The 13,402-nt window shown below is 34.1% G+C and overlaps 1 protein-coding gene across 1 annotated transcript in view; it reads right to left on the bottom strand.

The window, feature by feature from the left end:
* The window catches only part of DCTN4 (dynactin subunit 4), a 29,528-nt gene that overhangs the window by 4,592 nt on the left and 11,534 nt on the right, over positions 1-13,402 (bottom strand). The window contains exons 5-12 of the mRNA XM_016118755.2: positions 12,975-13,082; positions 11,339-11,412; positions 10,998-11,110; positions 10,591-10,700; positions 6,113-6,186; positions 3,365-3,419; positions 2,208-2,315; positions 391-488 (exon numbers count right to left, since the gene is read on the bottom strand). Coding sequence (XP_015974241.2) covers positions 391-488; positions 2,208-2,315; positions 3,365-3,419; positions 6,113-6,186; positions 10,591-10,700; positions 10,998-11,110; positions 11,339-11,412; positions 12,975-13,082 — 740 coding nt within the window. The remainder of the gene's footprint in view (positions 1-390; positions 489-2,207; positions 2,316-3,364; positions 3,420-6,112; positions 6,187-10,590; positions 10,701-10,997; positions 11,111-11,338; positions 11,413-12,974; positions 13,083-13,402) is intronic.

Raw genomic sequence — 13,402 nt, 5'->3', positions numbered from 1 at the left:
TTAGGTATAAAAGAGTAAATCGATTAATTACTCTAAGAGAGCAAGGGAGGGAGCAGACAATTCTAATGATAAATCTATAGGGATTAAATACAGTATCTTGTTTGCAACCATTAAAAGTCATGCACTTGAAAAATATATTTATGTGAAAAACAAAAGTTAAAAAAATGTGCTTGCAGAATGATACCAATGATGAAAGAATTATAATGGATGGACAAACACCAAAATGCTAATAATGCTTATGTTTTGTGGATTTTATTTTCTTCCTCATGTTTTATATATATTTCCCAAATTTCTAGAGTAATTATTTTTATAAATAGGAAAAATTATTTTTAAAAATCCAAATAAGAAGTCAGCCAATTATGGTGTGGGGATTACAAAAAGGTCACTTACTCAGGATCATCCTGAAAGTCCTGGGGTTCTGCCAACTCATCATACTCTGCTGCTGCGTCTTTGCCAGCTAAAATGAGCTCTTTGGGAGGAACCGCCACCTGGAGAGCAACAGAGAGGCCTGCCTTAGAAGGAATCAGTACATCACAGGACGGTCATCCAATGGAATACAGTAAAGTATTATATTGATTTAAATGTGCAGAAGTAATCAGGATGATTCGAGAAACATATAGCTTTATATCACTTATATTTAGTTTAAAAACATAGTTTAAAAATAGACATTTCCAGTAAAAATATAAGGACAAAGAAATTTAAGGGAGTGATAAACTCAAGGGAGAGCTTACTTTACTGGCCAATTCAAGTGGGAAGGACATAGGGGCTTTGTGTCTTTGAAGTTTTATTTCTTAAGGGGATGGGGGTACATGAGTGCTTGCTAAATATTCTTTATACTTTCTAGCATATGTGAAATTTTTTTTTTTTTTAAGAAAAACATAAAGGAGAGACATCGGTTCCAATATAATATTTTCTGAAATGGGGATGTCAGGTTTGTTTAAGGTCATGGAAAACAGTTACGTGTTCTTCACTTACATTTTAACTAGGCCTCAAATTTGCCATGTCAGAGGTTAACAGATAATAATATCAACCACATTTCTACTTATGGATACAAATGTGGTTGGGGAAGTATAAAGAGAAAGATAGCAAATCCACAAGCTGGGTATATAATCAGGCACTTATTTCTGTCTTTATCCTCACTGGAATAGTTTCTTAGTGCTAAGAAAAGGAACAAGGACAGATGTGTCATCTCTCTTTGTAAGTAATATTATAAGTGGAATCATTAAAAGCACAAGGAAGAAAGAAAAAAGGGATAAATTCTCTACTAGTAAATATTATTTGAATAACAGCTAATTAAAGACATAGGCATCCCTTCTACCAATTTGTTAATGAACATCACACTGAGTTATGAGTTAGTAACAAATAGTCTAAGAGAAAAGTTCTTGAAGTAAAATTTCAAGTACTAGATGAATCATCAAGTACCAAAATGTAGAAAGGCCACATTTCATTCATTCAACTAACACCGAAAGTTAAAATCACCTATTTTAATATTCGGTTAGCTCTATGTATCCTTTATGTAAGCAGAAGGCATCTAGAGGAGGCATACCAGCTTTTAAAAGGTGTTATTTCCTATGAGTCCTGAAGAACGAGTATGTATGAGACTGAAAGAGAAGCATGAGCATGTATGTTAGAGAAGTGGGAATAGGAAGGAGGCATTCTGGATAAAACGAAGAACATATGTAATTCTCCAGCATGCAAGTTCACAACCATTGGATGTGCTTGGATCACAACCATTATTATGTATGATTCAGAGAATGCTAGCTTTGGGGACCTAAGGGAAGATCATCCTGGAAGCAGAGATAGAGGTGAAGACATTCAGGAGCTATAACGGTATGCTAATGAATTTGAATTTCATCTCAAAGTCAGAGAAATGGCAAATAATTAGCATGTCAAGTTTGATTTTAGAAAAATCACCCTGGTTGCAAGGTGGAAAATGAACTGGAATGGAAGCAAGGGAAGACTGAAAATAGTGAGGTCAGTTAGGAAGTCACTGTCACAGTCTAGGTAAGAAATGATGAATCCTTCAAATAGGGTAGTGTCAGTATGTTTATAGATAAAGTAAAAAACTTAGGAGGTAGAATCAAAAGAACTTGATAACGGCTTGGATGTGGAAATGAGAGACAATGGGGAGTCCTTTTTAAGCCAGGTCAAATGAGGCTACTCCAGGAAAAGTCAGGGTGATTCAGGAAGAGAGAAAATGCTCCTACCTTAGCAGTGCTATTGATATTATCAGGGTCTCCCTCATCGCACTCCAACAGGGTCACGTGGGTGAGGTTCTCCACTGGGTTCGTGAGAGTCAGGAGGACCTGGCTCTCCTGTGGAGTAAGAAAACCATCTCTCAGACATGTTCCATGACTGCCACACCTAGTTCCATTTTCTTAGTTGCTATACCAAATATTTTACAAAATTTTCAACCCCACTTCCTTCTCCAATTACTCTTGAGCAATAACACTCACCTATACCTATACATCATAGCATTCTCGAAGCGCTCACTGATTCCTATTCTATTATTTATAGGTTAGGGCATATACTCTCTAGAGTTGCCATTTCTCTAAGGAAATGGGACAGATCACATAGAAAGGGACAGTTACAAGATCGAGAAATCCTGAGGAAGACATATTATCTGAGTGATTAAAGTTTACAACTCTTGTTCCACTCCGTCTTCCACCTAAGGACTAAAAAGAAGGTAGCTCTCATTGATAAAATATGAAAAAATAAAATAAATAAAATAAAATAACATAAAATATGGAAGCTAGGGGCTAGTCAGATGTATTAACATTTTAAAAATGGCACATTAAGGCTATAAAAGACTTCTAAGATTTCTTGAACCATAATTTGCCCTTGTTTGGTACTCTCTTAAGATGAGTAAAAAATATCCTTAAAATGAACAGGGGCTATATAAATGTCTTCATGGCCAGCAAAAAAAGAAAGTACTAAACAGGCCACTGCTGCAGAATATTATACAATTCATTAGAGGCATGTGTAGGGGGAAGGGCCATAGATAAGGACCTCAAAGGGGCTGTGGTAAAGAAGAAATATAGTCGATTCCTGGTATCTGCTACATATACACACATGACATGGTAGAGAAGAGCTAAATGTCTGCAGGGTCTAACGTCTCCTTTCTTTCCCCACCTGCAATGCCATCTCTACATAATGTGTACACTGCTCATTCTGCATATATGCAAAGACACTGTTGTCAAGAATCCCAGTTTAAAAAATTTAAAATCTCAACCCCTTCATTATTCCAAACTTTCTTCTCCTCTATCATTGTGCCCCATGGCAAATACACACAACTACCCACATAAACACGCACACAATTTTGATCAGTGAGCTTTCTGTTTCTGTTAATAAGCAAAGTACTAACCTTCATGTAGCGAAGGTTGGGAATTGACATGATTCTCACTTCTGGGATATAATTGCTGTAAATGAATTTAAAAAATGCCTTAATGGTCACTGGAGTCTCTTAAAATTATCATTTTTTAAAAGTTAATGTACTATAAAAAGATTTCTTTATGTTAATTAGAACATGTCACAGAGAAAGAATTTTAGCAAATTATATCATCACCACAATATGAACTTAAGACATGAAACCAAACTGGTAATGAGTTTTCTGAAATCTTATGTATACTTCTCGATTAGAGCCTATAGATGTGTGTATATGACAGAAAATATCTTATTAGATATATTTTTGAGATTTTATTAATTCATTTCCATCAATCTGAAAGGCAACTGGTTGTAAGATCCAAGACTGATCAAAGAATGCATTGTAGGGGTGTAAAAACACTACCATGTACTTTTATATAGTACTTAATATATGCCAGACAATGTTTTAAACACTTTACAGATAGGAACTCTGTAATATTCTCTACAACTGCATAAGATAGGTATTATTATTATCCCCTTTAGAAAGATGAAGAAACTAGGCTTGGGAATAAAAGTAACTTCCTGGTAAGTGGCCAGGATTCAAACCCAGGCAGTCTGGCTTCAGGGTCCTTGCTCTTAATCACAGCCTCTTTCAGTAAGACCATGGACTATAGTAGGTACATGTGCTTGTTCTGGACTCAAAACTGTCCAGGTTCAAATCCCGGCTTAGTGTTTACATACCAGAGTATTTTTTTGTAAAGACTAGGGCAAAATGTTTACCTCTTTAGGCCCTGGTTTTCTCAACTATAAAATGAGGATAACATTATCATCTATATCTTGAGGTTACTGTGAAGAATACATTAAATGATATGCGCAAAAAGTGCTTAGAACAAAGCACACATAAATGTTAGTAAGTGTGCATATATTAACATAAGACAAAATCTACTGCAGAAACACTCAAAGTGGAGGGAAAAGTTCACCCTAGAATCGAGGCAATAGGTATTTTTACTTTATATATTTTTCATGCTAGTCATCAGGAATACTTGAGTAACTTAATACAAATTCAAGGGCCCCACTGTCAGGGATTTGGATTTAGCAGGGCTAACATGTTGCCAGATTTCTATATTAAGATTCTCAGGTGATTCTGCCATGATGTTAGAAAAAAGCACATTTTCACACAAGCTTAAGAAATTAATGCTAAGCACATCCTGCCATTCGGAGTTTCTATAATTAAAGTAATTCTTAATTAAGAAAGGTGCTCATGCCAGACTTCGCATGTACCATCTTTGTTGTTCTCTTCTTTGCTAACCAGTCATGCATTAAATAGGAGTAGTTAGGAAAATGGAACACATTTTATGGTGATTTACAGTTATAAAGCATTTGCAAACATAATATAGCTCATTTGCTTCTTCTCAACAATCCTAAGAGGAAGGCAGGGCTGGCATTCTCATGTCAGGGCTGAGGGTAATACATTTAGCCATAGTGACAGACTCCAGATCAGGCCCTTCTTGTTCCTTCCTCCTACCTCACCAGACCAACACTTACCCTTTTGACTGCCAATGACTTTTTAATTACTGCATAATGTTCTACGGCACTAGTGTATCTCAATTTTATCAACTATTTCTTTGTTAATGGTTAATCAGCTTGCTGTTTAAATTGTTTCCAGCTTTTGCCATGAAAATGCTGCAATACAATTCCTTTTAAATGTTATCTTTAGATATTGGTGCTTTTGTTTCTATAGAACAGATTTCTGAGATAGTTCTGCTAGGTTAAAAAGTCTATGTAATTTTATCTTGATATTTCAGACCACTCCAAAAAGACGAGCAATTTACAAGCCTATCATTAATGTATGGAAACATTTACCCACATTTTAATGAGCAACATATGCTATTTATTTAAGCTTTTCCTATCAACCCTCAGCATCTTTCCATATACATTTACTGACTATTTGCAATATCTTCTTCCGTGAGCTGCCTATTCAAATTCTTTGCCCCACCTCATCCCTCTCCATTTTTCCCTTTCCAATTTGTGGTAATTCTGCATTCCAGTGTTTTACCTTTTGTCATGGAGTGACTTTACTGTCTTAGAACTTTGTTGTCAATTTTTTTTAATTTTTTATTTTTATTTTTTATTTTTTTGCTAAAGTCAAAGCTGTCTATTTCCCTTAGTGGCTTCTGAGCTTCCTGCCTTATGTAGAAAGAGTATCTCACCCTAAAATCAAGACAATATTTTCCTAATTTTTCAAAATATTTTTCTTGTTTGATAGGTCATTTTCATACACCAGTTTCCCTTCTAGAGACAAGTCCCAGTGAGTTAACACTAACTTAATCACTTTGATCTCACTCAAATGAAGTATTATTATAGTTAAATAAAATGAAGATCGTGACAGGGATACTCTTCAACCTAATATACTTAATTATTTTTTAATCTTTTAAAAGATGAAAAAGAAACTTAGGTACTTTAGAATTTGTAATGAATGATTAGTAACTCTCTATTTAACAGTCAACATGCCACATTGCCATGGACCACCCTATCATTGTGTCCCTGATACAAACACACACCCAAGATTCTACCTATAGGTTTGCCTTAAATTTCATGGTATATAATTCAAAACCTAAACAGAAACAGAACAGCAAGATGATTCTGATAGAAATAGTTTTTCTTTCCTTTTTTAACCGAAGAGTAAAGCACATTTCACATAAAAAAAACAAAAAACAGTAACTGAAAACCGCAATCCTCAAATACTTACACAGCAACCAGTTGGATTTTGAATTTGATAGATGTTGGATTAAACTCTGGCTTGCTCAAATTATGTTCACATTTCTAAAAAGAAAAAAATATATACGTATCAGAGAAAAACAGGAACATATTCTGCTAATCCGCAGAGCTGCCAAATTCAAGACAGCTGCCAAATTCAGAAGTTTTGTTTTATTTTGTTGTAAGACCGCATATGTTTTGAAATAGTATATTCTACTAATAAACAGGAAATACAAAAAAAGATGTTTTGGACTTTTAGCTACAAACAACTATACTGTCAAATATTATTATACCTTTGCAGTGCTTCAAAACTACTGAAATAATAAAATTAATGCATATGGAATACTTACTATGTGTGTTGATCAATATGGATTGTGTTGATTTGCTTTCTTGTTTTCAACTATTTTCTATCATTCCTTTTTATTTCCTCTCTAAATAGCGTAAAAGGTATATATTCTTGGTTTAAGTGAATTTAAACACCATGTTGACATTATGAGGTAAGTGTAGGTACTATAACTATTATTGTCCCCATTTCACAGACGATGAAAATAGGGCACAGGAAGAGTAAGTAATCTGTGCAACTTCAAAGAGCAAGTAAGAACTGGAGCTGAGATTTAAATCCAGGTAGTGTGACGCCAGACCTCATGCTTTAAAATACAGTAACATTTATTTATTGAATGAGTACTACATGAATCTGGTTAAAAATTTGTTTTAATACAACAAAAAAAGGTATAGTGTAAAGATAACCATTTAACCTGTCCCGATTCCTTTCCCCAGAGCCAACCAGCTTCTCCTGTTTTCTCACAGATAGCCTATGCACATAAAGGTATACATATAAATCATCTTTCTTTTTTACAATAACACAAAAGGGGGCATTTTATATTCTTCTGCCCTTTGTTTTTTAAGCTTAATCTACCTTGGAATTCTCTAACAGCACATACAGAGGTGCCTCTGTATCCTTCCGTAACTTATTTAACCAGACCCAAATTGATTTATGTTTCCATGGTTTTGCTACTACAAATAATGCCACAATGAGTATTCTCATATATGAATCACTTCCCACATGTGTAAATGTATCTGTAGGGTAATTTCCTAGAAGTGGATCAATGGGTGAGTGTATTTATTTTGATAAATATTGCCAAACCGCTTTTGTCAATCTGTAGTTTTAATGTACATTTCCGTAATTACTGTATAAGTTTGAGTACCTCTCCTATTTATTGAGTATTGGTATTTCCTCTGCCAATATTTGTATGTTATTATCTACTGGTTATTTTTATACTGGGGTACCTTTTCCTTACTATTCTGCTAAAGTTCTTTACATACTCTGGATACTAATCTTTTGTTAATTATATGCCTCACAAATTATTTTTCTCAGTCTACATCTTAATCTTTTCATTTCTTCATGGGTTTTCTTCAGAGGGGTACAAGTTTTAATCAAATATATAACCTTTTCCATTATAGTGTGTGCTTATTTGTCTTACTTATAGAATATTCCCTTATTTATGGAATACTCTCAAAAGTCATAAAGATAGTCTCTTATTTATCCTCTGTAAAATTCCCAGTGTTCCTGAAATTGACTTTTGTGTATAGTGAGGGAGAGTCCCCATTTTATTTTTTTCACATAATCATTTGACCTAGGAAAATTTAATGGCTATTCTTTCCCCAATGATCTGAAATGCCGTATTTAGTAAAATCAAGTTCCCTCACATACATGAGTCTGTTTCTTTCTTCATTCTATTGCAAGTCTAATTTAACATATACATCTACTTTTTATTTATACATACATGTATTTATTTTCCTTCCTTCTTACACAGAAAGTTATGCACCTGCCGTGCAACCTGCTTTTTGAATTTAAAAAGATATTCCACACTATTATATTCTTTTTCATAGATTTATAGTACCAATTGTGTGAGTATACTCTAATCTCTGCTCATTTTAGTTTGTAGAGGTACATCTTTAGACTCCTAGAACTCAGGCTGATGAGTCCATAGGACGCACAGCTTATTTACTTTTGGTAGATTTTCTTGTAATGTCTTTGGCCTCGTAGAACAAGTTAGGCAGTTAACTGCTTCTATCTTCTGAGAGATTATAGAAAATTTGATATAATTTCTTCTTTAAATATTTGGTAGAATTCACCAGTCAACACATTTTGGCCTGGTGCTGTTTTAGAAGGTAATTAATTCCATTGCTTTAATAGATATAGACCTATTCACATGTCTATTTCTTGTGTTTTGGCAGACTGAATCTTTCAAAAAATTGGTCCGTTTTATCTAGGTTATCAAATTTGTAGGCACAGAGTTGTTCATTGTATTCTTTTAGTATCCTTTTCATTTCCATGGGAACTGTAGTGACACCTCTCTTCCATTTCTGACATTAGTAATTTGTATCCTCTCTCTCTCTTAGTTAGCTTGGCTAGCAACTTATGGATTGATCTTTTCAAAACAACTAGCTTTTGGTTTCACTGCTTTTCTCTACTGATTTGTTTTCATCATTGCTTTCTGCTCTAATTCTTATTATTTCTTTTCTTCTGCTTACTTTAGATTAAATTTTTCCTTTTCTTCCTAAGGTAGAAACTTACATTACTGAGTTTATTTAGATCTTCTTTTCTAATATATACATAATGCTATAAATTTCCCTCTAACCACTGTTTCTACTGCATTCCACAAATCTGATAAGGTGTGTTTTCATTTTCATTTAGTTCAAAATATTGTAAATTTCTCTTGAGATTTCTTCTTTGACCCATGTATTATTTAGAAATGTTGTTTAGTCCACATATTTGGAGACTTTGCAGTTACGTTTCTTTTATCGATTCCTAGTTTAATTCCATACTGTATGATTTCTATGTGTTTTTTATGGCCTGAACATAGTCTCTCTTGGTGAATGTTCCATGTGAGCTTGAGAAAAATGTGTTTTTGGATAAAATAGTCTGTAGATGGCAATTATATTCAATGGTTGATGGATTTAACTGAGTTCAACTATGTCCTGATTTTTTGCCTGCGAGATCTGTTCATTTCTAAGAGAGGAGTGTTGAAGTGTCCAGTTATACTAGCAGATTCACCTATTTTTCCTTGTAGTTCTGTCCGTTTTTGTCTCACATAGTTTGATACTCTACTATAACACATATACAAGTTAAGAATTATTATCTTTTTGGAGAACTGACCCCTTTTCCATATGTAATGCCCTTCTTTATCCCTGATAACTGTCATACTTTGAAATCTTATGTCTGAAATTAATAATGCTACTCTTGCTTTTGATTAGTGTAAGCATGGTATATTTTTCTCCATCCATATTTTAAAATCTATATGTGCCTTTATATTTAAAGTGGGCTTTTCCTTTCTTTTTAAAAAGGCTTTCCATTACAGAAAATTTCTAACACATGCAAAAATACAGGCTAGTATTATATATCCCTAGGTATCCATCACCTGGCTTCAACAATTAGCAAACTTGTTAGCAACGATGGCCAATCTTGTTCCATCCACATTCTGATCCGCTCCCCATGTTTGATTATTTTGAAACAGATATCACACATCATGTCATTTCATCCAAAGATATTTTGCTATGTATCTCTAAAACATAAAACTATTTTTAAAAGTTATAATACTATTTAAAAATTTACAAAACTAAAAAAACGAACATTTCTTTTAGTAGCATAAAAAAAGTTTAAATTTCTCTAAAGTTTTCATATATTTTTTCCTTCCTTATTTTCCCCCTTCCCCTTCCTTTCTTTTGTTCTTCCTCCTCTGGCCCCTTTCCTTCTATGTTCTGTTTGCATCAAGAATTAGTCTATACATTGTCCTTAACATGCTTAAGTCTCTTCTAATCTAGCACTGAACTCTTTGATAACAGTAGCCACTAGTCACATGCGGTTATTAAAATGAACTAAGATGATGAATCAGCATCTCTGTTGCACTATTACATTTCAAGTGTTCAACAGCTACATGTGACTAGTGACTACCATGTTGAACTGCATGACACAGAACAATTCCATTACCATAAGAAGTTCTGTTGAATAGGAGTAATCTAAAAGGTTTTTCTTTCTTTCTTTTTTTTTTTTTTACAATTTATTTATTGAAGAAACTCTATTGTTTCTTTTATAGATTCCCAGAGGCTGGATTTTGCTACTTTTTCTTCTTTCTTGCTTTCTTTTAAATTGCTTATTTTTTCTTAAATTAGCCCTTTTTGTTTTTTCTCTATTAAACTATATATTCTTTCGCTAATCTTTTAGGACTTATACCATGAACTCAACCTTCGGGATACCTCAGTTTCTATACTTGTAAAACAGGGGTATTAATAGTACCTACTTCACAGAGTTGTGAGGACTGAGTCTATCTTCAAAATAGTGCCTGGACACCTTTGCATTCTCTTTATTTACTACATTCCAGAGATATTTTGATATTGGCCAGATAGCGATCATGTTTATGTTTGTTTTTCCCTGGTACAAATGGCAACTCTACAGAATGCAATACTTACCCGGCAGCGCAGGGACCGTTTGATCAGAAGATGTTTGTGACGAGGATAGAGCTGGGATGCACAGATTGGTTGGAAGTCAGGCTGTAAGAGGCGCTGCTGAAGGGTGGTCACTAGCATGAAAGGCAGAAATCAGGCTTAGTTTGGTTACTTGCTCAAAATCAGACTTATATGAAATTACATAAAACAACAGTTTTTGTGAATAGTACTCCTCAAAAATCTACCATGTACACACTGGACGTTTTAAAGTTCTTCAAACGATTACATCTATTACATCTATTTTATTTTCTACATGATTCATTTTACTACTAACAACTAAGCCATTCAAAATCTCACATCCAAGGCATAAAAGTAACAAAAGCAGAATTAGTTGTGAAATATAAACAAAGTAGAATCATGAATAAAATTACCCTCTGTTAAATTTACTGGTCTTGTATAGTAGTCTTCGGGTAGAGGTTCCACTTCATCTACAGCTTGAGCTGGCTCAATCTTTATCTCTTTCTGGTCCTCTCCTTCTTTAAGGCTAAAAGAGAAAAACCAGTACTTTGTTAAGGGTCCACCTGATTATCTGTAAAGTCTATGACATCAAAAATTGAAATATTCCTCTGTTATGGTCTTTCTGTTTAGGTCTCTTCTAAGTGAGAATCTTCTTCACCATTGGTAATTGTTATTTATTTAAAAATCACCTTCCTTCATTCTTCATTTTAATATCTGCTTTTTTTTCCTCAAAGACACTTATGTCCAAACTTACGAAAGTCCAGCAAGGGTACTGATGGTTGCACCAGCTCGTGGTCGCTGAAGTCTGGTTCCAAGACCATATTTGTCCTAAACAGAGTTCAGAAATTTCTATGAGAAAGTTCACCTTTATAAATCCTATTTGTCAAAAGAAAGAATTTTGGGTGGGACAGCATGAGAAGCTTAGGGAAATAAGCAAAACATAAACAAAACAAAACAAACAAAACTAATTTGAAGCTTCTTTTAAAGAGAGTAATTTGTAGCCCCATATCTTCTTATTCTTAAAATAATACAAGCACCAAACATGGAGACTGAAACTATATTAATATAGTAAAATCAAAAAAATTTTTTTTAACTATTAATTGAAAAGTATCTAAGCTATGGCTTAGACCAAAACTATGTGGAATGTCTAAGTCACATGATGAATGTCTTCTTGGGACACCAGTGATCACCTGCTAACTTCTTCAGGGTTAGCAAGAATCATAAAAGAGAACTTACCACTACATGAATAGTGTGTTGCTGTAGGCCCCAAATTAGCAGCAGGTTGCAACAGAGACAAAAAAAATGCAGCATAAGATAGAAGCAAACTCATACAGCAGGCAGGTTATATGGGAAAGTTGGAAAAATAGTGCATTTAATTCCCATTCCTCTCCTAAATACACTAGTATATATGCCATTTGCATATGTTATTTGCATCATTGGATTATGCAGAAAAACTCATTAAGACTTCATCAAAGTCTTTGGCTTTTAGTTGCTTTCTAAGTTTTAATGTTGTATTAAATTCTGAACTAGATATTTTTATGTGGACCTTACCAATTTTTAGGGTTTTGATGGCTTAACTAATTCTCATGCAGAAGCAGTATGACAAGTTATTTAATCTTTAAAGGTCTCATTTTCTCAACTGTAAAATAGGGATATACCATCTACAGAATTACTGTGAGGATTAAATAACATGTGTAAAGTGCTTAGCACAGGGATTGACACATCACTGCCATTCAATAAATGTTATTTATTAAATGCCAAGCAAACACACAGAAAACAAATTGTTCTGTGAGAGCAAATAAAACTTGGGGAATAACAAAAATTCCAAATCCTAATCCCTTGCTTCTTATCGGTAGCATACAAACTAGTGGAGAATGACTTCTGTAAATAATTCATTATCAAAAATTAATTTGCATATATTACTATTTAACAAATGCACTGTGTAAAAGTCAATGTTTTCATACTGAAGAAATATGGGAAGGTGCCCCCCAAATTATGATAACTAGATACCAGGATGTCGAGGGTGGGCTACATGGTAGTAATATGAATAAAATCTACCACTTGCTGACCTGATTTTCTGTAATATCTAAAAGCTGCACGAGTTCTGTGGTGTTTACAAATAGCAGCCTCTTTGGGGAATAATCAGAAGAGAAGGGGAGTGATGAAGAAAGAAACACGAATTTCCTTAAAACTCCAACAACTCAAATAGAACTCATAATATGGCAAAACCATCACTACTGGACTAAAACCTATAATCTGAGAAACCTTTCTCTGCTATTCATTCTTCAGGAATCTAGGGACAATGGCCACTTTCTGAAATGGTCACTGTCCTTATGCCACACAGGTCCTGATCAATGAAGTGCAAACTCCTTTTGGTACCAGGTCCTCACCGAGAAGGCCAAAGGCATATAGTTTCTACGCCGCGCCAGTTTCTTGCGATCTCGCTCAACTTTCTCTTTCTGAGCAAGCTGCTGGTAATATTCAATCAGTTTGTTCATCTGTAAGAAATCAAAAATAGTATTTTTCATGAAAAAGCTAAAAGGAAACATACAAAATTAGTCAACTACACTGACTAGACACATATATACGACAAATTATTAAGGTGGGCAAGTTTGCCCTTTTCTTTGAAAAGAATTTTTCTTCAGTACATGACCTATTTCAGAATTGAAACAGAAACTTCAAGTTTAACAACAGGTAGAAATGGGCAATAAAAAGACTTAAACATGTCATGCTCTCTTTTCATTGCTCTTTTACTTCATTATTTCCCTTCATAACTGCTCCTGTTTTCTGCATGGCCAGAGGGCCATCTATTTCTAAG

Source organism: Rousettus aegyptiacus, unplaced genomic scaffold (assembly GCF_014176215.1).
Source record: "Rousettus aegyptiacus isolate mRouAeg1 unplaced genomic scaffold, mRouAeg1.p scaffold_m13_p_7, whole genome shotgun sequence".
In the NCBI taxonomy this organism is placed as follows: Eukaryota; Metazoa; Chordata; class Mammalia; order Chiroptera; family Pteropodidae; genus Rousettus; species Rousettus aegyptiacus.
This window is presented reverse-complemented; position numbering and strand designations above follow the sequence as displayed.